This window comes from Loxodonta africana, chromosome X (assembly GCF_030014295.1).
Source record: "Loxodonta africana isolate mLoxAfr1 chromosome X, mLoxAfr1.hap2, whole genome shotgun sequence".
Classification (NCBI taxonomy): Eukaryota; Metazoa; Chordata; class Mammalia; order Proboscidea; family Elephantidae; genus Loxodonta; species Loxodonta africana.
Window position 1 is genome coordinate 15199333 of NC_087369.1, and position 22467 is coordinate 15221799.

At 43.8% G+C, this 22467-nt stretch overlaps 1 protein-coding gene across 6 annotated transcripts in view; it reads right to left on the bottom strand.

Moving 5' to 3' along the window:
• Positions 1-1584: 1584 nt before the first annotated feature.
• The window catches only part of GPM6B (glycoprotein M6B), a 44148-nt gene continuing 23265 nt past the window's right edge, over positions 1585-22467 (bottom strand). For 3 of the 6 annotated variants that reach the window (XM_003415985.4, XM_023555206.2, XM_023555202.2), the window contains 6 exons: positions 16200-16386; positions 14691-14847; positions 9895-10066; positions 8538-8611; positions 7453-7518; positions 4801-6468 (listed from right to left, as the gene is read on the bottom strand). In XM_003415985.4, the coding sequence (XP_003416033.1) occupies positions 6388-6468; positions 7453-7518; positions 8538-8611; positions 9895-10066; positions 14691-14847; positions 16200-16386 (737 nt within the window). In that variant the 3' untranslated portion in view covers positions 4801-6387. Of the gene's footprint in view, positions 6469-7452; positions 7519-8537; positions 8612-9894; positions 10067-14690; positions 14848-16199; positions 16387-22467 lie in introns of all 6 variants that reach the window. The other 3 variants (XM_023555201.2, XM_023555200.2, XM_023555205.2) reach the window with 2 other exon arrangements.

Sequence of the window (22467 nt, forward strand, 5' to 3'; positions counted from 1 at the left end):
CAAGTTGTACTTCTCCTCCAGCCAGACCATTTCTCATTCTTAGGCCTTTCTTAAACACTAGAATGAACTGCCTTGGGTTGGTTTGGTTGTTTTTTACGTTTTTGTCGCAGGGTACACATACTTGAAAATATATCTTGTTGGTCAAACTCCGGGCCTACATTTTGGAACTTTTACCTGTGTTTCTTCCTCTCCAGAGTTGAGCTACCACCTGTAAGACATCCTTCTTCCCCAGTAATCTCTTCCTTGTCCCTTAACAGAAAGACAGGTTCATCCATTCTAGGCTGTAGAAATAGTACAGTGTCGCCTGTGGTCTTTACTTTTGCTATCTTTTTCTTGAGAGTCAACACAAACTCTTTTTAGATGGTAATAAAAATCAAAAAAGTACTATGTATTGAGCACTTACTCTGTGCCAGGTCCAATTTTAAAGCTCTGCATGTAGTAACTCATTTAATGCATCAGCCACATGAGGTGTAGGTCCTGTTTTCCACACTTTACAGATGTAGACAGTACAAGGCACAGAGAGGCTGGTGACTTGACCAAGGTCTCATAGCCTTGGAGTCACAGAGCCAGGACGTTACCCAGGCATCCACAGACCAGAACTGCCACAACCTATTCGGGAAGACCCAGGTGAGACATCCCGGGACTTGTAAAGGACTTGCAGTGGGTCGTTTCTAACTTCCCTGGATGTCCCACTCCAGAATGACCTTTAAAACCTCCACATCAACCAGATCGAGAGAACTGCAGCACTAGCGGAACTAGCGTGTTTGTTCCCCTGTCCCATCTTTGTCTCCCAGCAGCTCTGAGGTCAGTGTCTTGCTTTTTGGAGCATTGCAGAGGGTTTCTGTAATGACACTTCCGGGTACAGCCCTCAAAAGTGCATAGAGAGCTGCTGCTGGGTGACCAACCTTCCCAGTTTGCCCAGGACTGAAAGGTTCCCAGGGTGTGGGACTCTCAGTGCTAAAATCACGGCCACTCAGCTGCTAACATGGGAAGGATTTGCGTGGTCTGCCTCTCTGGTAAGATCTGGGAGCTCATTTCCCTTCAGTCGTTTCTTGCCAGTGATATTTGTGCGGTCATTAAGTTAGGTAACAAACTGCAAAGGCGGGGGGGGGGGGGATTTGGGTTTTTTTTTAGTGTTTTTTATTCCCTGGGCTTGTAGTACACTCACTCATATTTTACAATAACATCATACCTTTGAGAACACTTTAAAGAAATGCTATCTAGGTACCACATTGCTACCAAGAATTTGGCATCGTTTGTTTCAACACCACCTCAAATAATTTAACACTTTCTAATATTTCTCAGCTCCCTCCCTCCCCCTTTGTGCTTTCAAAGCCCTTGTCTATGTAAATATCGTTTCTAGCTAGCTTGGGTTTTGATAGCTTCATTTTTTTTTCCCCCCAGTCAGTCAACTGAAACAATGCTGAGCATAATTATTCTTAATATTCCACATCAGGGCACAGTCCTTGTTTCCCATATTTCAGACGGTGGCATCATTGGGAACGCACATTGATACAGACTGCTTGGCCCTCCCTAGACTGCCGCTTCCCCCTTTTTGTTCCTCAGAACTTTTTAGAACCGAACTCAGTGTGATACTCATTTTGAAAAAGTTCCCTTTAGTAAAACGTGTAATTTTTCACAAACATTTGAGACCAAATTGGCCCTGCACCAGCTAGGGAAAGGTGCTATCATTTAGGAAAAGATACCCGTAACAAGGGGGGTTGCCTCTTTGCGATCCTATACTATTATGACAATCATACCATTAAAAAGCCCTAAAAGGAATTTTTTTAATTTAATACTGTGGACTCTTTGGGTCACTTCTTAATGAATGGACTTATTTTCATGCCTTGGTTTTCAAATGAGTAGGTTCCCCCCCCCCTATAATTTTTGACTTTATGGTCATCTCTTAAAGGTAAAATTTCACAAGGTATTTTTTATAACTATAAAAAAAAAATAACTATAGAAATGGAAAAATCTCTACTCCACCCTCTGGAAGTTTCTATGTTTTGTGGCATGATTATTGTCCATTAAGACACTGCATGTGATCTTACCTAGCCAGTATTTTACACACACCAGTTTAAGTGACTTATGTAACTTAAAGAATTGTTGTACAAAATGCTACATAAAAAGGTTTTAGTGTGAAAAATAGCACGCTAATTGGGTTCTTGATTGCTCTGCCATGCTTGATGCGATGATCTGGAGTCAGCACCTTGGTTAGAAATGTCAGTGAGGAAATAGTGACGAAGGCTGATGCTTACTAAGAAACGTCAGGTGTGGGAAATGCCAGTGTACAGTCATGCTGACAGATAAGGAAACAGATTAGAAAATGAAATCCTAAGAAATTCATTGATTTCTGCTTTATAGAGGAACTGTTAGATCTAGATTTTGTATATACCTGAATTGGCCTTTCTGATAGACGTTTATACTTCGGGTGTATAAAATAGCCAGTGGTACAGCGACCCTTCACAAAATAGCTCTCCATCGCTTCTGCTTTTCCTCAGTCAGTGAGAAGGTTTAAGCCTTGTGCTAATCCCACAGGTATATGGCTTTTATTTGTTGAAGAAGCTAGCCAGAAAAATTCTCTACTTTCCCACAGAACTACAAAGTGCTAATGGTATGCTTTATGCAGAGTATACAGCCCAGCGGGTTACAATATTGTCTCAAATTGCTCTCACTTAAGAGATTTTTGTCAGCAGGGAAACATGCAGCACTCTCTTACAGACTTGATTTCCATGCAAGTGTGAAATCGCGATTGTGCACAGTATTTAAAAGTGACACCATACCGAGGACAACGAAAGGATTTATGTATGGTAAAAAGGCAAGTGAATGAAGCTATAATTTTATTTATGACTCTCAGTACATCCACAACTGTTTCCACCTAAATAGATCTTTAAAATAAGCATACACAAGTATCGACTATTATCTACAAATATTTATTATTGTAACACTTGAATAGAACTACAGGAAGCCCTTGGCACTGATAGAAAATATTGATTCACTGTTAGGTTACAAAAATTTATACATAGCAAAATTTAATGCTTTTTACATAAAAAATATTAGACTACTTAAACAAAACTTTCAAAAATTCCTGGCAACAGCTAACAGAATTAGAAAAGGAAAATTAGGCTTTAGACACTGCTCGTCTAGGAGAGCCTGGATGCTAACAGCACCTCCACTGCTGGAAAAAAATATTGAAGTCTGTCATGCAACAGGAAAAGAAACACTAAGCTAGTCGGCAACAACTGTTCCACACAGAAGAGAGCTTCTCCCGATGAACAAAGAAAAAAGCGCCAAATCGGCATGTAGGCATTAACCAAGGAAAAAAATCCAAATGAAATCATCATACTTGAGGAATGTTCTTTAATAGCTTCTTGATAAAGGTATGCTTCCTTTCATTTTAATACATTTCTGCACACATATGTTTTAAAATCCAGGAAACAGCCAACCACAGGTTAACTCTGAACAGGAATATACATAGTTAACTATAGAATGCAGCCCCCTTGAAAAGCACTGATGGCCCTGACGGTTATATGTATCATTTCAGAAAGAACACCACACAGTTTACCATCACTAACACCCAATACGCGGAGTCACTGAATGCTCCGGGACACAAAGATTTAAAAGGCAAGTTTCTGTTGCAAATGGCTTAATTAAACTCAAGCAGTTTTCTCACTGAACATCAAACCTTGTTATTCCAGGAAACTAAGATCTAGATATGAAAAAATGAAATAAATACCCTAATTTAAATTACTTAAGTAGTCAAGTCTATAAAAGTAGGAGGTCTGTGGTCTATTTAATTAGGTTTTAGATGGTTGGTATGAAATTGTAAACTCCTTACCCAGACCACTGAAGGATGGTGTATGATGGTGGTCATTTTAATAAGGTAACACTTCGTAATTGAGAAAAACATTGATGGGAACAAAATTCTGTGAAGGAGTTAGGGTCTCCTGTTGCAATATAAATTCTTAGAAATTTCAAGCAAATACTCAGTAAGGCAGAGCTGACATCTATTTCCCAAGAAGAATGACAATGACTGGGTCATTACCATTTTATTAAAATGAAATCTATCATAAAATTGATTCCAGAAGGCTTGTCAGTGGGTCAAAACCCAGCTTACTCAGCTGCAGGTACAACAGCATTCTAGTGGCTCATTTCAGCATTATTGAAAAATGGACTTGTGATCTGCTCAGGGAATTCATGTGTCCTGGACTTGGGGGGAAAACGTCAGCTAATTAAAAAAAAAAAAGTCAATTGTAAGAATCATACTACCTAGAATCATACTACCTTTGATGAGCCGAAATGTAATGTCAGCTGTCAGAGATGGAACTGCCATCTTATGACCTATATCGATACACTGATTTGGGGACAGATGCCATGTGTGAGTTTGCAGTCACATCCCCTGATGCTGGCACATCACAGGTCCCTATCAAGGAGCATGACTCATCCCGCGGCCTGTCTTGGTGTGATTAGCCCTAAGTGTGAACATGCCACAGATTTCAAAAGGATGAACCGATCGTTTTGTCAAAGTGTTGCCTTTTAAAATGGCTAACATGAAACCTCCAATATCTGTTCTAAAGGAAAAGATTTACCCACTGGAAGGCTTTCCTAGAAATACATCCCAGCAGCTTGAGACAGACAGTGAAGTGTTTGGACCTTGTACAGGAGTTTGTTAGGTGGGACACACATCTGTACCGCAGAAGAGCTGTCTGGTGGTTTGTCAGAGCTGTCAGTTCTTCGGCGGAAACGCTCTGGCACATTTTACATTTATGTGTAAGAATTGAGTTGTTCTTTGGACCGGGACTGGATGTCTTGCAGTTCCTGTTCCTCCTTTGCTTTGCTATCCTGGTAAGCCTGCATTTTGCTTGCATCCTTTAAGTAAGCCCAGTTAGAAGACAGTATCATGAGGAAGTGGATCTGGAAAAGAAGGGTGAGCATGATGGCTAGTGAGCACGTCAGAAGGCAAAGCAAGCTGCTAGTCAGATGGGACAGTCTGTGCTTTAAAAGGGCTGGGGAGGTTATTCTGTATTAATAGTCATTCTGCCGTCAGAGGGGTCAGATACTGAAAGCATGCTCTACTCCTTCGCTCAATATTAAAAGGCTGAAGAAACGTTAGTATACAAACATAATGAACGTTTAAAAAAAATGGCTGAAGTTATTGTTAGGAAAAAGCAAAAATGAAACACGAGAGGGTGCTTTTTACCATTTGAGAGTAATTTCAAAGACTAGTGCAGAAGTTCAGAAATATGTGGTTTTATTTTTAAACAAGTGTGGTGCAAAGATCTTTTCTACCTGTGGATGAAAATAAATTTCCCCAAAGGCCTAAAAGTGTGAACAATGTTTATTCTGGGTAAATAAGAATAATTAAAAAAAAAAACTACATATTTAACACGGGAAAACTAAATGAATGTAAAAACCAAAATTAAGAACTGTAAGCAAAGCATGCAGTCTTTGAGTTAACACATTTTTAGTAATGAAACTACATTTTTCATTTTATAACTGCCAGTATTGCATTTCACAAAATGTCAAAATCCTTATTATCACTCTTTACAGTTGATGCGGCAAACGCTTCTTTCTCATTTATTTTCCTCAATATTTCCTGCAAAATAAATCTACACCTCCAGTTCCTGACAGTTCATATTTCCTTCTCAACTTATCTGAGACATTCTGATGCAGGCACAACTGCTCTTCCCATTAAAATCTTACGTGCAGTTCGAGAGCTGGCTATAAGGACAAGGAGTCAGTTACTACTCACCAAAACGCGACGACTTAAGGGCCTCTAAGGGGAATGATTGTGTTGTGCACAAAGTCCACATAGCAAACAAATGGGTGGCTTTTCTTTGTCTGCAAATTTTCATCTGGCTTATTTTAGTGCCATTTATTTGGTAATGAACCAGGTGATCGTACATGTTTGAAAAAATCAAATTTGAAATATTTGCAAAATGTTTTCCAGAAAAAGAGTCTGACAAAACACAATCCAGATTACCATGGTTCTCTGTTTCATCTTCAGTGCCCGTTTTCATCACCGAAACTGGTTATCAAGCCAGCAGAAATAACGGGAGATGCAGGCATCCTGAAGGCTTAATGCTGCATTTAGAGATACTGCTGAAAGTTTAAGTTCAACAATCATTTTTTCACCATGGCTGCTCACCAATGTCAGTAAATAACTGATCCTTTTCAAAATGTGGAAGTAGCCAGATCTCATTTTTGTGTAACTCGAGTACAGTAAGTCGTTTTATTACTCTACCATGCGAAATCAGGTTACTAAAGCTATTTACAAATTACTGTCACAAAACTGCAGAAACCTAGCTCTGCTTTAGTCTGGGGTGTCAGTGATATTTCACACTACAGAGTATAGCTCTCTAAAGCTCTTTATTGGCCTTATGCAACTTAGAACTTAGTGCAGCAATCTTCCCGACTCTTAAACTTCAAAACGGCATAGTTATAGGTAGTAGCCATCATGTAGATCAGCTGGTGGAAGAGAACAAAACAGGACGGTGAGACACAGGCAGTGAGGGCCAAGGCCCGGCGCGGCTACGTGGGTCAGGCGGGGGAGGGCTGCCGGACCGTCGCCCACACGGGGGCTCTTCCCCACTTAAACTACTCAAACTATTCTCATGTCCCAGTACAAGTCCTCGGCTCTGCCCTCCGAGTCAGCGTCAGTTTACGATAAGACTTGGCTGTGGCTGAGCGGGATTGAGAGCCGCGGCAACAACAGGAGAAAGGTGTCGCCAGGTGCCTCATCCCCCAACCCCATCTTTCCCAGTGGCCTGGTCAGCTGCAGTTAGCCCCCTTCCTGCCTGGTGCTCGGCCCAGAGCAGCAGCCAGAACAAGGGAGCGCTGGGATTTGACGGGCTTTGTTTATGTTTTGTTTTCCTGGACCGTAATGAGTAGAAATGACTTAATGTTTTGAAACTGGGAACGACTCATTTCACAGCAGCTGACATTTGCCCCTTGCTCTACCAGTCTTAGTTTGAATTTCTTCAAATCACAAATCAACCCCCCAGATTACACACACGTGTGTATATGTGTGTGCCTATATATGTATATGTATACACAGATGGATATTTCCACTTGGAGGTTAGGAATTCCTGGCAAGGAAATGGGCAATGCCTCAGGAGAGCATTTGTCCATTTATTTCTGAAGGTCTGGAACTCAGGGCTGAATGCAACAAAGCAATACACTAGCCCTAGTCGACAGGTGCTCCAGGTACCTGGTTGGTACCCTCTCTTCTTTCCACAGAATCCAAATGGCATCACCTACAGTCTGGGTCAGGGCAGCTAGTACTTCCTGCAAACCTGAGCGTGCATTGCCTTTACACAGGTGATATTTAACCACTGCTGAGTGCCGGGACTGTTTGCTTCAGGAGGCTGGTAAGAGCTGAAAGGGAAATCTGTCATTATAGACTGGAGGCGGGGGGCATTAGGCTCAGGCAATCCTGGGGCCGTTACTCACCAGGGCAATGACGGTGGCACCAGCTCCCGCACAGGCCACAATGAACAGGTGATAGGACATGTAGAACTAGGAAGAAACAGGGCAGTGACATGAGCATTGGGTACAGAATGAAATGGCCTACCCACCCTGCCCTGGGGGCTGCTTCTCCTTGCAGCTGTTCTCTGCCAGGCTGGATGCGGGTGTGCTCTCTGCAAGCTTGCTTCTCAAGCCCGGCTGCATGCCAGGGTCACCCAGGCAGCCTGTACAACTTTCTGATGCCCAGGCTGCACCCAGACCAGTTGCAGCTGACTACCAGGGCCTGGGCCTTGGCCATCAGTGCATTGTAGTGCTCCCTTGATGACTGCAATGTGCAGCAAAGGTTGGGAGCCCCTGCTTTGCACCAATCCATGTTAAGAACATACACAGTGACTAGCCAGTTAGAGGAGTAGGGGCTGATTTTTCTTTTAACTCATTGCTTTCCCAAAATTCCTTACAATCTTAAGTATGCAAACTCCCACAGTACATTTGAGAATTTTGCTTTATAAACATAAGCCAATGACTGAAGAATATTCTAGGACTGAGAGGTTTTAAACCAAAGTGTTAAGATTTACTGGCAATTAAGGATGGATGAGAAATAATACCAATTCCCTCTGGAAGTATGAACGATTAACTGTGGCTTCATTTATAAAAATTTGGTTTACGCACATTCAGGGGAAGCTTTTCTATGAAAACTAATTACATTTGTTCTGTGACCAGTGTTCTACTTTAAAAATCTTTCTGAAGTGGGAAAGAGAAGAACCTAGATATATTTCCAGACTTGCAGCTTTGGGATCACTCCCAAATTATTGCCAAAAGGAAAAGTTCACTGATTCCTAGGGACTCTCAACAGATGGGTTGGACCATATGAGATGGCTGTTTTTGTAGGTCAAAAATGGCTGAGTAATGACAATAATTACATTGAGTTTGGTCTTAAGAAACTATACAAAAGAGCTGTCCTTTACGGCACTGTAGCCATCTCTCTTGCTTTTCTACCTAGGAGAATATTCATTCTCAGCCTCATTTATGAAGTGGTGATGGAGGAGCCCTGTGGCCTGTGCTGGGTTTACCTCATTTGTGTTGCAGATGTTCTCCAGGGCAGAGCCACATATTTTCCCAGGGAAAGCACTCCAAGGAATGATACCTGCAAAACGAACCCCAGTAGAACGTTAGTGCAAGCTACAGTGCGCCGTGCGTGCTCTTAAGGGTCCAAATACAGAAGATTTAAAAAGACGATTACTGGTAATCATTTCTGGCAAAAAAGGTTCGCCAGAACTATTTTTAAGGAATAGGGCAGTGATGTATCCCTGGTGGCACAGCAGTTAAAGAGCTCGGCTGCTAACCAAAAGGTTGGCTGTTGGAATCCACTGGACGCTCCTTGGAAACCCTATGAGGCAGTTCTACTCTGTCCTGTAGGGTCGCTATGAGTCAGATTGACTCGATGGCAATGGGTTAGGACAATGATATATATCTAGACATTCATTTATGAATACATTTAAAATTCAACTTTTGGCTCTACCTGTAATCCATTATAAAGAACAGTGTTGTCAAGCTTGGTCTTTAGGAGATGAGATTAATCTGACAGGTGGTTTCGGGAAAGTTCCGTATTATGTTGTAAGGTAAGATGTTGAGGATAAGCCACATGGGGGAAAAAAAAAAGCCAAATGAAACGGTTGTCTCCCCCCAGAAAAGTTCTGAAAGGACAGTAATTTCTTCTTTCATTCTAATGAAAACCTCTCTTGCCCTAGTTGTTTCTACCAAGAACATGATTTCCCACCATCCTGACTAGAAGCACTAATTAAACCCCTTACTGAGGATGCTGCCTTCTCTTGCTCAGCAGGGAAGAAGAGTCTCAAATTAATTGACAGGACAGTCCAGTGGCGCCTCTGTGGTTTATGAAAAGGAACCAACAGTTCCCTTAGTTTCCCTTTGTGAGGCTCGCCTTCATTAGAAAATAGGTTTGCACTGGTTCGAGCAGCCAAAGACGGCTTCTGTGGGGTGCATTCTGATGATTTTAAAATACCTCTGGATTTATGCTTATGTTTTTCAGTATACACAAAAGTTGAAGCAATTGGTCATTAAAAAAAATTTGATTCAAAGAGTTGGATGTGCAAATTACTTAAATTATACAGTTAACACAATACTATTTTGGCCTGAACTGCAATACAGTTTTGTGTTATACCAAGCTTCTTTTACAACATACTGACCTTGAAAATATAACAAAATCTTGAATGAGACCCTTCAGCAACTAAAAGCATAAGTGATGGTTCAATCCAGCAAATGGAGCATAATTTTGGGAAAGAGTATAAACTATTCTAACAGAAGAATGTATGAAACAGATAACAATTAAAATCACACCCACATAATAATGAATGCCCAGGCATATGCACAGGAGGAAAAAAATTCATTGGAATTAAAAGTGAGTACCGTATTGCCGGATATCCACACAGATCTGCTCCACGCTGGCCGTCCCATTGGTCTGTGGTGACTTGATGACTTCACAGGTTGACCATATGTTATAGAACATAAACACGGGCACCGCAGAGAAACCAAAGACTCCCAGCCAGGCCACTCCAAGCACATAGGTGAGGAAAACAAACTAAGCCAAGAACGAGAGGAAGAAGAAAGAATCATCACCGAAACCAGCAAGACACATTCTCCGAGAGCAACGATGATGCATTTCTGGGTACAATACCGAATCTGTGGGATGCACTCAGAGGATGGACCAGGCTACCATGGGCCAGAAGGAAAGCTGGCGTGCTGGAGGGACAGCAGGAGAACTGAGAGCTGGTGGCCGGGGACTGGGGCTCATGCTCTCCATAACTATAGGAGTCCCTGGGTGGTGCAAACCGTTAACATACTTAGCTGCTAACTAAGAAGTCAGTGGTTTGAGTTCACCCAGTGCTGCCTTGTAAGGAAAGCCTGGTGATCTGCTTCGGAAACATCAGCCACTGAAAACCCTGTGGAGCACAGTTCTACACTGACACACACGGGGGTGTCATAATTGCAGTCAACTTGATGGCAACTGGCGGTATAACTATAGGATCTAGAATGTTAGTGCTGGAAGCAACTTCTTGGACTTTTTCAATCCCCTCTTAACAAGGACACGAGACCCCAAGAGGTGACATCACTTGTCCAAGGTCACAAAGCGAATGAATGACACGGCTTCCCACATGTTGCTTTTTCTAAACACCGGCTCTGAAAAATCACAGCATCCTCTTCAACATGGGAGTCTCTGGGTGCTTTCACAGGCCACCGAATTATAGCTTCATATCACCTTCTCCAAAATCGCCTTTATTGTACGTAACGGGTGGGCAGCATAACGGGAAATAGCAATGGCCACAGGAAGCACTCTCCAAAAGAACGTCACTTGTTTCGTGATCCTGTGAAATTACTAAGAGCACTCGATACTTGAACCTTTACTAAAAGTTCGAGATGGCCTTGAATACAAGCTTAACGCACAGTGATCTGAAAAAATTCTCATTTCCCTCTAGTTTTCTTTAGTCTTTAAGATTCACAGCAGCTTTGCAAGCAAAGCAATGGCTTAGGGGAAAAAATCCTCCTGTTCACCCACACATTGCCGTGGGCAACTTCAGGAAGAAGATAATCATATTGCCTTATTTTCTTCATAACCTTCTGTCTTGACTACCAATTCTCAGAGCTTTGAAAGGCTGCCTCAAAAACGTCATGGTATTTATATTCTCAGAATGTGCACCCACAGGGCGTGTGGGCGTGAGCTTGGAGCTCTCTTAGTTTGGCGTTTATTTTTTGAAGCTGATAGTGAAGACCTGAAGATTCCACCTAACTCTCCATACTGCATGACATACCTGGATAAGGGGTGGTCGGCCAGGGGTCACTCAAACAGGGCGCCTCCTGTTGGCCACCCCAGAAAACTGCAGGAACAGGTCACTTTTCCACCTTATTTCAAGAATGCTGACCCTTTCGGAAGCTCCGCGTCCCTCCAAATAGTAAAAGACACTGTTCTGCACACTTTCACCCGCCCTCCTCTTCAATGCCTACAGAACCACCGCTCCAGACTAGGGTTTCCTTTTCTTTCCCTTCCAAAGACAACTTGACTTTTTTTTAAATACCACCACAAACACTTGCAAAAGGGTGGTTTCTTGCCTTGGCCAGCCTTCCCTTCCCACCATGCTCAGGGCTCCAGAGGGAAGACCAGTGCCCAGTGAAGAAAGCACCCTGGGGAGCCATTCCGTGGTGGCCTCCAGCATTCAGTGAGCGGCAGGTCAAAGGCCTCCCACACGGGACTAATGGGAGGAGGTCTCCAGGGGGCAGCTGTGTTCTCCTTGCTGGGCAGACAGGAGTCTTCCTCTGCTTTGCACAGCTGGGCCCCTGCAGTAATGGGCTTGTTGCTCTAGCCCATCATCACCCCTCCCCAGTCACCTCTGTTTCCCTAATATGCTCTAAGGCAAGTCAACGCCATGAATCCAGAGCACGTGAGGCAGGAGGGACCAGTGATGCAGATGGCACAGGACTAATCAATGATGAAGTGGGTGAAGATGACCCAGGCCCTATCCGTGCAACCACAGCTTTCCAACAGACCTTTCCTCAAACAGAATCGAATACATACAACAGCTCAAAGGGGGCTGTGGGATTGAGAGAGGAGTGGGGGAGCCCTCCAGTGGCCCTGTGGTACAGAGGGCCCCCCAATGAATCCCCACCCCTTCCTCTTCCTCGAGCACACGTGCTCTCCCACCATCTGACACATTGTAAGAAATGTAACCAACGTCATGGAACAAGTTGTGTAAAAATTGTTAAAAATGGGAATCTATCTTGCTAGGGAAACTTTCTCCTAAAACACACGCGTGCGCCAAGGCAAACTGAGGACCCTATTTGGCATCTAGGATTGGAGAAGTTCAAATCAACAAGGAACTGAATCGCTCAGCCATCAATATTTCATCTCTGCAGATCGCTTCTTTTAGGAACATGGTTTCCTGAAATAGCACCAAATGACACTCTCTGTGGAGAGATTATTGGCCCTTGAGAGAGGTGTGTGCATGTGTGCGTGTACGTCCACATATATGTGTATGTGTGTTCTTGTTTAATCAGTTACCCATGGGAGATTAGCAGCGGGACCTGAAAGGGGCCCAGACAGAGGGCCTAAGCCCTGCTGGTCAGTTCTGAAGTCCTACAAATGTGCTTTATAGTGGGGCCACAGATCCCGCTGTACATCGTGTCCTGATGGACTGTCCTGAGGTGCGGTTTCTCTTCAGGGGAGCAGGTCTGGGGCGGAAAGCAGGTCTGAAGCTGGGCCCATGCATGCTGCAAGGCACAGCTGACATGAGAAAGCCACCTCCTCCCCACCACAGGGGCACGCGGGGCCTGTGAGGGGCCAGGCCTGTAGGCCTAACCAGAGCTGTCTGCATTGCCATCTCCCTCTTGTAGGCGCCCGCCCTCAGTCAGACTTGGTTACATTTATAGCCTGCTCTTGCTGGGTTTTTCTTAGTTGTGTGGTGGGAAATTAAGGATTGGCCATGTCTGTGTTCTGTGGGAGAATTCTCACCTGCCATGCAGGAGACCTGGGTTTGATTCCCAGCCAATGCACCTCATGCACAGCCACCACCCATCTGTCGGTGGAGGTTTGCATGTAGCTGTGATGCTGAACAGGTTTCAGCAGAGCTTCCAGGCTAAGAAGGACTAGGAAGAAAGGCCTGGTGATCTACTTTTGAAAATCAGCCAATGAGAACCCTATGGATCACAACAGTCCCATCCACAACTGATCATGGGGATAGTGCAGGACTGGGCAGTGTTTTGTTCCACTGTGCATGGGGTATCCATGAGTTGGGGGCCAACTGGATGGCAGCTAATGACAACAACGTCAGTTGGAGCACAGTGGTACAGAACAGAGCACCAGCCTGAGAGGAAACCAGCTCAAAATGGCAGGAGACAGCCTGCTGGAGGGCAGAGCAGGGGTGGAACCAGTAGAGCTGGATGAGGACACTGCCTTGGGCTTTCCCAGGCATTTCCTGAGAGCTCTGGGGAAGAGCCTCGGCCCCTGGCTGCACTGGCGGCTTCAAGTTGGCATTTCAGAGAGCAGTGACATGTAGACAGGACCTGAGGTTTCCTCATTATCTGGGCCCTTGGCAGCGTCTCCGTGGCTTCCGCCGCCTCCTTTGAATTCCTTTGAACAGGGCATTGCTTACCTTTCTGGCCGTTCTTCCTTAATTTGCCACTCGAGCTCCTTTTCTTCTGCGTATCAGATGTTGCGTGCCCCCAGCTCTTTCCTCCCTCCCACTTCTGTGTGTGAATTTGTTCATGTCCACCACTCTTACACTGATAACTTACCTCCATCATCTCCATCCCAGAGTGTTCTCAGAAATCCCTGCCCCAGCAATCTATATGACTCTCCTGACAACTCTGTCTGGACCCTGCTGAAACCACGGCCTCCATCCTCTCCCTGCAGGCCTCGCCCTAATGACACACACCCTCTTCATCATGCTGCCCAACCAGAGACATGGCCTTTACCCCTCGTCTCACCCTCACACCACGTAGCCAGTCCTCAGGAGTCCATATCCCCCAGTCTGAATCTGTCCCCATTCCTCCACCCCACTGCCTAGCCAGGTTATAATTTTCTGACATCATGAAATAGTCTTCCTTTGTTGTTGTTTAACCATTTGAAAAATGGAAAATCCATTCTTAGCTCATGTTCATACAAAAACAGGTAGTGAGTCAGATTTGGCCCACAAGCTGTAGTTTGCCAACACCTGCCTTAGACTGTAAGCTCTCTGAGGACAGGAGCCAGTGTTTTAATCTTTGTCCTCCCGGTGATCGACAAAGGCTCCAGTAGCTACTTTGTAAATACTTCCAGAAGGATTGCGACGATTTATACAAGCACTTAAGTCTTTATGGCCACGATCCATATTCAAAAACAAACAAAAAGGAGGATTAAGACAACATGAGAATTACCTCCTTCCATAATGGTAACTTTTCATTTGAAAAAAAAAAAAAATCACCAGTAAACTAATACCTGTACATTCGTAAGAGAAACATTTGATTTAATACTACCAGCCAGAGCTTTTAATTTATTATCAACAACCTGTTGAAGGTTTTCTAATTTCTAATGCTAAATTGGGAAAAACAAGATTTGGGTCATGGACCATCCATCCACTCTGGATTAGATCACGACTTTCACCAAATACAGACAAATATATCACAATGAGGCTCTCGGACAGTGGCTGTTGGTTCTCAGAAGAGATCGTACTCACCATTCCGCTGATGCATCGGCCACAGGCGGTGGTTTTAAACTCACCGTGCAGTTCCTTCACTGCACTTGTGGTGTAAAAGCCTTCTGCCAGCAGAATGATCCCGTACAAGAAGAAAAAGGACGCAATTCCGTAGATGACATACTGCATCAGCTGGATTCTATGAAAAGAAAGCAGAGATCCTGAGATGTTAACTTCACAGTGTGAGGGAAAGACTGCCATTGGAGTCACCCAGGAGCTTTAAAAAATACTGGGACCTCGGTCCCACTCACAGAGATTATGACTGAATTGGTCTGGAGTGAGACATGGGTGTGGGGGTTTTTAAAAGCTCCCAAAAGGTAGAGAGCCACTAATTGAGATCTCTGGCTCATTAATTAATTAAATCAATACAGCTTTCCCAGATCCAGTATTGGCAAATATGTCTTGGTCTTCGTTGCCCATACTTGGCCCTCACTGAATCCCTTGTCCTGTTTGATCTCTCCTATAACTTCTCCCCCCTTGCTCATTACTTCAGATGTCATTTATGAACAAATAATAAAGAATAAAATTCCTAAAGACTCTTCTAACTTATCTTCCATTATTGCTCCATAAAAATTCATTCATGTCTTTTTCAGTCTGGAGGAGCCCTGGTGGCACAGTGATTAAGCACTCAGCTGCTAAACGAGAGGTCCACAGTTCAAACCCACCCAGTGGCTCCACAGGAAAAAGATGTGGCAGTCTGCTTCTGTAAAGATTTACAGCCTTGGAAACCCTTTGGGGCAGTACTACTCTGTCCGGAATCCACTTGACAGCAGTGGGGTTGGTTTCATGCTGGTGGGACAGTTTCTCACAATCACAAGATACTAAGCACTGTGAATCTCTGGGATTCAAACAGAGAAAAAGAAAATACTGAAGGAAATGAAGACAAGGGAAAATATCTGAAGGCAATGAGCATATTACTGCCAAGCAGGCACAGCTAAGAGAATCTGTGCGTGGTAGCGTTGAGACTCCACTGAGAATGATTCCAGAATGGGATGTCAGAGATTGTGGCCTAAGCCCCGGAACTTCCCCTTTTCTGCATTGAGGCTGCCCTGGGATTTGTCTTCTGGCAGAAGAGTCAATGTTAAAATACTGTTCCTGTCCACTTAGAGTTGGTGTCAGTCCTCAAAGGGTTTCCTCTCATTCAAGTGATGGACATTTCCAGTGAGAAAACTAAGGTGCCTGTTACTCAGGAGCATTGCTAACTCTCTGGGGTGATGACTAGCAGCGTCAACTTACTCCTTTACCACAATCCCCCAAGTCCATGGCTACTGTGGTCAGAATGTCCTTACCAATCCCAGGTGGGACCCATCCCGGGTTCCAAACACTGACTGTGTCTGGGCCCTTTCCTTTTCCTTCCCTCAAAGACCTGTTTCTATCTACATACAGTGAGCTTTAGGCAAAAGCGTCAGTATTCTGTCAGGAGAGCACCTCTGAAATCATCGTAAGCTGGTTGCTTTTGAAATACATTCTTAAAGGGAAGCAGGTACTTACACCTCACTCAGCAAAGCATGGTCACTGGTGTTGGTCGAGAAGTGTTGCTCAAGAATCGCCACAGTGCCAGCGAGAGCCACATGCCCGCATCCACAGAATAAGGCGACCCCAGAGAAGCAGAGGATGGTGGCCACCAGGGAGGCATAGGGGACTCCTCCCAGACACTTGATGCAGCATTCGAAGCAGCCTGGGCCCAAAGAAGAGAAAATGCAGCCATTATGGACAAGATGCCTCAGGTCTTCATGAACACCCCACATCAGCAGAGAAGTCTCAACTTTACCTCTTCCCCTTACTGTGCTATGGCTAATACCTCCATATCCCAACGGCCAGTATTACTGGACTAGTGATTATCACCTCACATTCTGTGGGTGAGAGCCCTGGGCTCTAAGAGGGAAGGTAGCTTAACTTGCCCAGGGTCCAGAAAGGTAGTTAATGGCAGAGCAGTCAACTGGCAAATAGCTATGGACTAAGTCATGATTCTAGAGCTTCCTGATTCACGGAGGGACTCTAGTGATAATGAGGAGCACTCATTCCACTAGCCAAGTCCAAAGTGAGGATAATCGTGATGCTTCGGCTCAGTGAAGAAAAGCAGCAGTCACGTTTGCCCAAAGCTCATCCCTCTGGGTTTTAAGTATGTCTATTTCCAAAGCAGCCAATGGCTTGCCTGGAGCCTTTGGCCTCTTCAGCAGCCAGAAGAATCAAATACAGGAATTACACCGTTGCTAGGCTCAGAAAAATATCAACATGATCATTTTGGAAAGATAAAGGGTATTTGGGTCTCTTACCTCAGTGAAGTACTAGGTCATCAAGATTCACTCAAGTGGATCACTCACGTTCCACTCAAGTCAATATCAGAAGTGACCTCACTCTTTAATAAAAATGCTCCCCAGTTCAGGCCAGTCTAAGCAATTTATTCATAGTCCTTCCACCTCCTCCCTCCCTCGCCTGCATCCACCCCCATCCCAACACACAGTTCAGAGAAAGAAGTGAGAACTGGTGGGCGTTTTTTAGTAAGTGCTTGACGAGAAAAAAAAAAAAAAAACATGAAAAAAAAAAAAGCAAAAAATGAGCATCCATGAAGGGAAATGAAGGAGAGAGCCACAATTCCCTCTCAAACTTGTGAAGAATGAGATTTTTTATTCATTTTTAAAATAAACTTTTACTTGAGATGTCCAGCCGATGTCCTTGGCAGAGCCAGGTGACATTTTTCCATCCGGAGAAACATTTGTATTTCAGTAAAGCAGTACTGGCCTCGGGATAATGCCAGAACCACTCTTGACCTCCCATCCCTGTTTATATTATCCAGACCCTTAAGTAAATGGGTTGTCGGGAATCGAACTTTAAATGCATTATGGTGCTTAACAGTAATCAAGAGCATTTCATTACTCCAGGGCAAGAACATTAAGCCAGCTAATGTTCTTTCGCCCAAATGGCCTTCCTAGGAGGCAGGGAGAGACCAGCCAGCACAAAAAACAGAGATGGACTTTTCCATTTCGATGAACACTCCAACCTAAATTGGCATTTGCTTAAACCTCCCAAGAGCAGTAACTAAGAACTCTCATTACCAGATTTCTCTTTAGCTCACTGGAAAATATCAAGTGTCAGAGCTTCCTAAGAAAGCTGTGTTTCCTTTTATTGCAATAGATGACCAGCTGTTTTCAGGAAGACTAACCCTTCCCCCCAAATCGATTTATGAAACTACATAAAATGGGAACTGGTACACAATACCAGTTCAAGATCACTAGCAAGTCAGTACATTAATAACCCTTTCGTTACCATTGGTGTAACTGTATACCAGCCACTTTTTATGCCTCTGGACCTTCATAACCAAAAACCCGCTGCTGTTGAGGCAGTTCTGACTCATAGCGACCCCACAGGACAGAGCAGAACTGCCCCATAGGATTTCCAAGGAGCAGCTGATGTATTTCAACTGCCAAATTTTGGGGTTAGCAGCTGTAGCTCTTAACCACTGGGCAACCAGGGCTCTGGCTCTAATGCATTTAGCTCTAATGCGTTTAGCATCAACACGGGCCCTTTTTGAAATGCGCGAAGCTCAGCAGACAGAAGTTAGAGCCTCATTGTTGTGTAATTGTTGTGTAGGCTGAGCATTCTATTAGATGATGCTTCCTGGATGTGTTAGTTTTGTAAACTTTTGGCTTTTTCTCCTTTATTTCTGTGAAATAAAGCTTGCAAGCATAATTAGGGCTTTCCTGCGTTATAGTTAGGGAGACCTGATGGGTTTGTTTTGGTTTTTCTGTGTCATATTTGGAAAGCCCGAGCTTCCCTGTGTAACCTGATGGAAAGGCGTCTGCAATAAATTATACATCTAGTTCCCACTGGTATACTGCATACCACAGATCGGTGGCGCCCAAGTGCCACTCACCTCATTGGTAGATTGTATTTAAAAAAAAATACAGATCATATTTCTCAAAATCCATATTACCAACCAAAAATTTAAACACACTCAATTAGTAAGCATGCATTCCAATATTGAAAACACGTGCCATCAAAAAAAAATTTTTTTTTAAAATAAAAATTTGGTAATAAAATGGTTTGAGAGACGTGAACAGAGACGGATGGTGGAGCTCAATTCCTATCTGTCATATGACTTTCTGGGGGGCAAGGGATGCAACAAAAAGCCCAAATTCTCTCCAGGCTCCCAAACCAAGGGCAACGAATGTCCTTGGCCTTAAGGCATCATGTTAATAAAGAGAAAACAGAGCGATTTGTGTGTTGTATCATTCACAACTTCCCCCATGCTCAGCCTCTATGATGATGTTAAGAACAGGACTGCCCACTTCCCTGGCTAAAGCAGTTATATCTTGTCCTTATTGGAGACATGTGGCTTTGGGACTGTGATGTCCAATGTGGTCTCCACTAGCACGTGTGACAATTTATACTGAAAGTATTCAAAACTAAATAAAATTAAAAATTCAGTTCTTTACTAGCCACATTTCACATGCTCAATAGCTACACATGGCCACTGTCCACCATATTGGACAGTGTGGGTCTAGAACATTCCATCATCACAGAACATTGTTTTGGAAAATACATTTTGACTTACAACATATTCAATTTTCTAACTCGGCCCTACTTTTGATTCCATTAATTCAGTACTTTTTGAAGACTTACTGGTTGCCCAGTACTGTGCTTTGTTGTACTGGGGCTACAAATATGAAATCAGACACCATCTTTGCCTTCAAGGAGGTCAGTCTAGTGTTGCCAGCAGGCAAATTATTATTATAGTACAGTGTGCTGAATACCCAGATACAGGCTGCTGGGGAGCTGGTGGATGGTGGGCAGAGAGGATGGGGAGAAGGGAGGAGAGCAGGGAACACAATTCATACTGGAGAGGTATCCAGAAAGGCTCCCTACAGCAAGACCTACTATGAAGAGTACCTAAACAGCTGACATGGTGACACTGATGATAATCTCATAAAATGCTCATTAATTTCTGAATATTTTCTGTTGTGTATCTATATTTTAATAAACCCAAATCCCTTCCCATTATTTGGAGTTTGGCTGGGTGTTATGGGATATGATTATGCCCTTTAATAATAGAACTCATCCCTCCAAATCCACAGATGCCACTTCAAAACATTCTTTCATCCAAAGGGTTATAGCATTCTGCTTCTTTCAAAGGAAATATCACAGCTGCTCACTGGCTCGAAAAGACAAGCAGGGTTAGAAGAATGATGCTTTTCAGTCACAAACTCACCACCAGATCAAGACTACAGTTTCCCTCCCATTTATACGCCCTGTGCTGTGGGTCCAGTTTTATAACAGCAGGGAAAACCAGGGACTCAAGAATTTGGGGTATCGCTTCAGTGAATCACACCCTCTCAGCAGATTAATGTACTGCCGATGCATTTACGTTTTCAGCAGATGATTTTATTTGTGGCTATTGGAACTCTAGGAGCCCTGGTGGCACAGTGGTTAAGCGCTCAGCTGCTGACCGGAAGGTTGGCTGTTCGAACTTACCAGTCCTCAAGAGAAAGATGTGGTAGTCTGCTTCTGTAAAGCTTACAGCCTTGGAAACCCTCTGGGGCTTAGGGACCCTATGGGTTGGAATTGACTCCTCGGCAGTGAGTTTGCTTATAGCAACTCTGGCTCCCACAGAACAGAAATCATCTTAGTCATCTTTGTTCCACCCACACAGCTAAAACTCTTACGGACCCTGCCAGCCAATGCCGCTAGAAGCTTGTAGCATACAACATGGGAAAAATTTATAGGAAATAACACAGTAGGATACAGAGCTTATTCTGGCTTGGCTGACCAGTCATCTGCAGGGCTAAAATTGCATGTATGGTGTGGCTCTAACCATATGTAAGTGGATCACTACCCATTGTGCTTTGCATGTCAGTCTAGAAGCCATCTCTATCTGCAGTGCATAAGAGATCTTTGACCAGTGGGGTGATCTGGTTGCATGCCTCACATCCCAGAGAAACCAAAACTGCTGCACAAAGTAAGAAAAAGCTCAACATCCTTTCTAAAATCTGATCTCAATACTGCTAGTGCCCCCAATTAACAGCATTCCTAACTTGAAATACATGTAGGCGTGCATGTGGCAGAGGTAGCGGCAGAAGCAGTGGTGGTGACTGGGTTCAGGCGGCCTCATGGGTGAGCAGCCTGTGCGATCATGCAGGGCCCCAGGCTTGGCTGCATGCTCTACTGTTGCCATCTTGAAATTCTTAAGAATTTTTGAACAAGGACACCTGAATTTTCATTTTGTACTGGGCCTGCAAATTCTGTAGCTGGTCCTGGGTGAATCTGTATGGGAGGTGAGAGGAGGGATTCTTCTGACTTTGTACGCCCACAGTAGCATTCTGTTTTATTTCATAGTATTAAATAGAAATACAAGCTAGAAAGGCAGACGTCACCTTGCCTATCATGTCATCAAACACTATATCAAAGGGCTAGCCGTGTGCTCTGCAGTGTCTCCACTGAATTAATGACTGTCCCTTCACTCTGAAAGGAAGTGGCAATTACTCACGGTAGTATCCATCACAGGGTATGCTCAAAGTTATCCTAAACCAGGGGTTGGCAGATAAAGTTTTTTTTTTTTTTGGTCAATAAAGTTTTACTGGCACACGACCACACCCATTCATTTAAAAATTATCTATGGCTGTTTTTGCCCTACATAGCAGAGTCAAGTAGTTGCAACAGAGGTAGAATGGTCCGTAAAGGGTCTAACTCCTTACAGAAAGTTTGCTGGCCCGTACCCTGAAGCACTCGTGCTCAGAGTATGGTTCATGGGCTAGCAGCATCAGCGTCACCTGGGAACGTATTAAAAACACACACTCTCAGGCCCTGCACCAGAACAACTGAATCAGGAAGTTTTGTGTAGGCCTGGCCATCTGTGTTTAACAAGCCTTCTGGGTGATTCTGATGTACACTCAAGTTTGAGAACCACTGTCCTAAAGAATGCTATAAGTTCCTCACTGTCTCAGTTCTATCAACTTCCTTTAATTACCAACCAAATTCCACTGAAATAAAAATATAATGTCACAAAATGACTCCCGCCTCTTGACCAAGATGGGGTAACAGGGACTGAATTTGTCCTCCTGCCTGAAACAACTGAAAAGCTGGACAACATATACGAAACAATGGTTTTTGAGACATTGAGCATCAGGCTCTGAAGACCAGCCCATGACTAATGAGTCGATTATTAAAATAAATACTCAAGAGAACCAGAAAGCCAGCGTTAGATGAGCTGTAACTCATTTGGAAGGAGCACTTAGCAGAGACTCCTCGAAAAGCACAGCTCAGCCCTCATTCAAGCAAGAGAAACTCTTCTCCATGAACGCAGTATTACCATCTTGGGTTTGGGGATCTCTTAAAGGCCTTGTTTAATTGTACCTGCCCGTTAAGAAGTCACAGACATTGGTGAAGATGACAGTGTTGGGAGGAAGAGAGCAACCGTTCACTCATTTCATGGCATTCAATCAAGAAGGGTTCACTGGGATGGAGGAGGAAGGAGTCATCATAATTTGAGGGGCTCTGAGTTTCCGTTAATGGTTATGCAATAATTTGGAAACGGAGAGCGCTGATAGTTGCACAACATGATGAACATAATCAATAATCAATGTCATTGCATTGTACATAGAAAAACTGATGAATTAGCAAAAGTTTTGTTATATATATTTTTATCACGCTTAAAAAAAAAAAAGGTTCACTGAGTGTCTTTGATGTCCCAAGCATGGGGCTGGGCACTGGGGAATCAATGGTGAGCTAAGACAGGCCTCGTCTACATTCTAATGGAATTTAG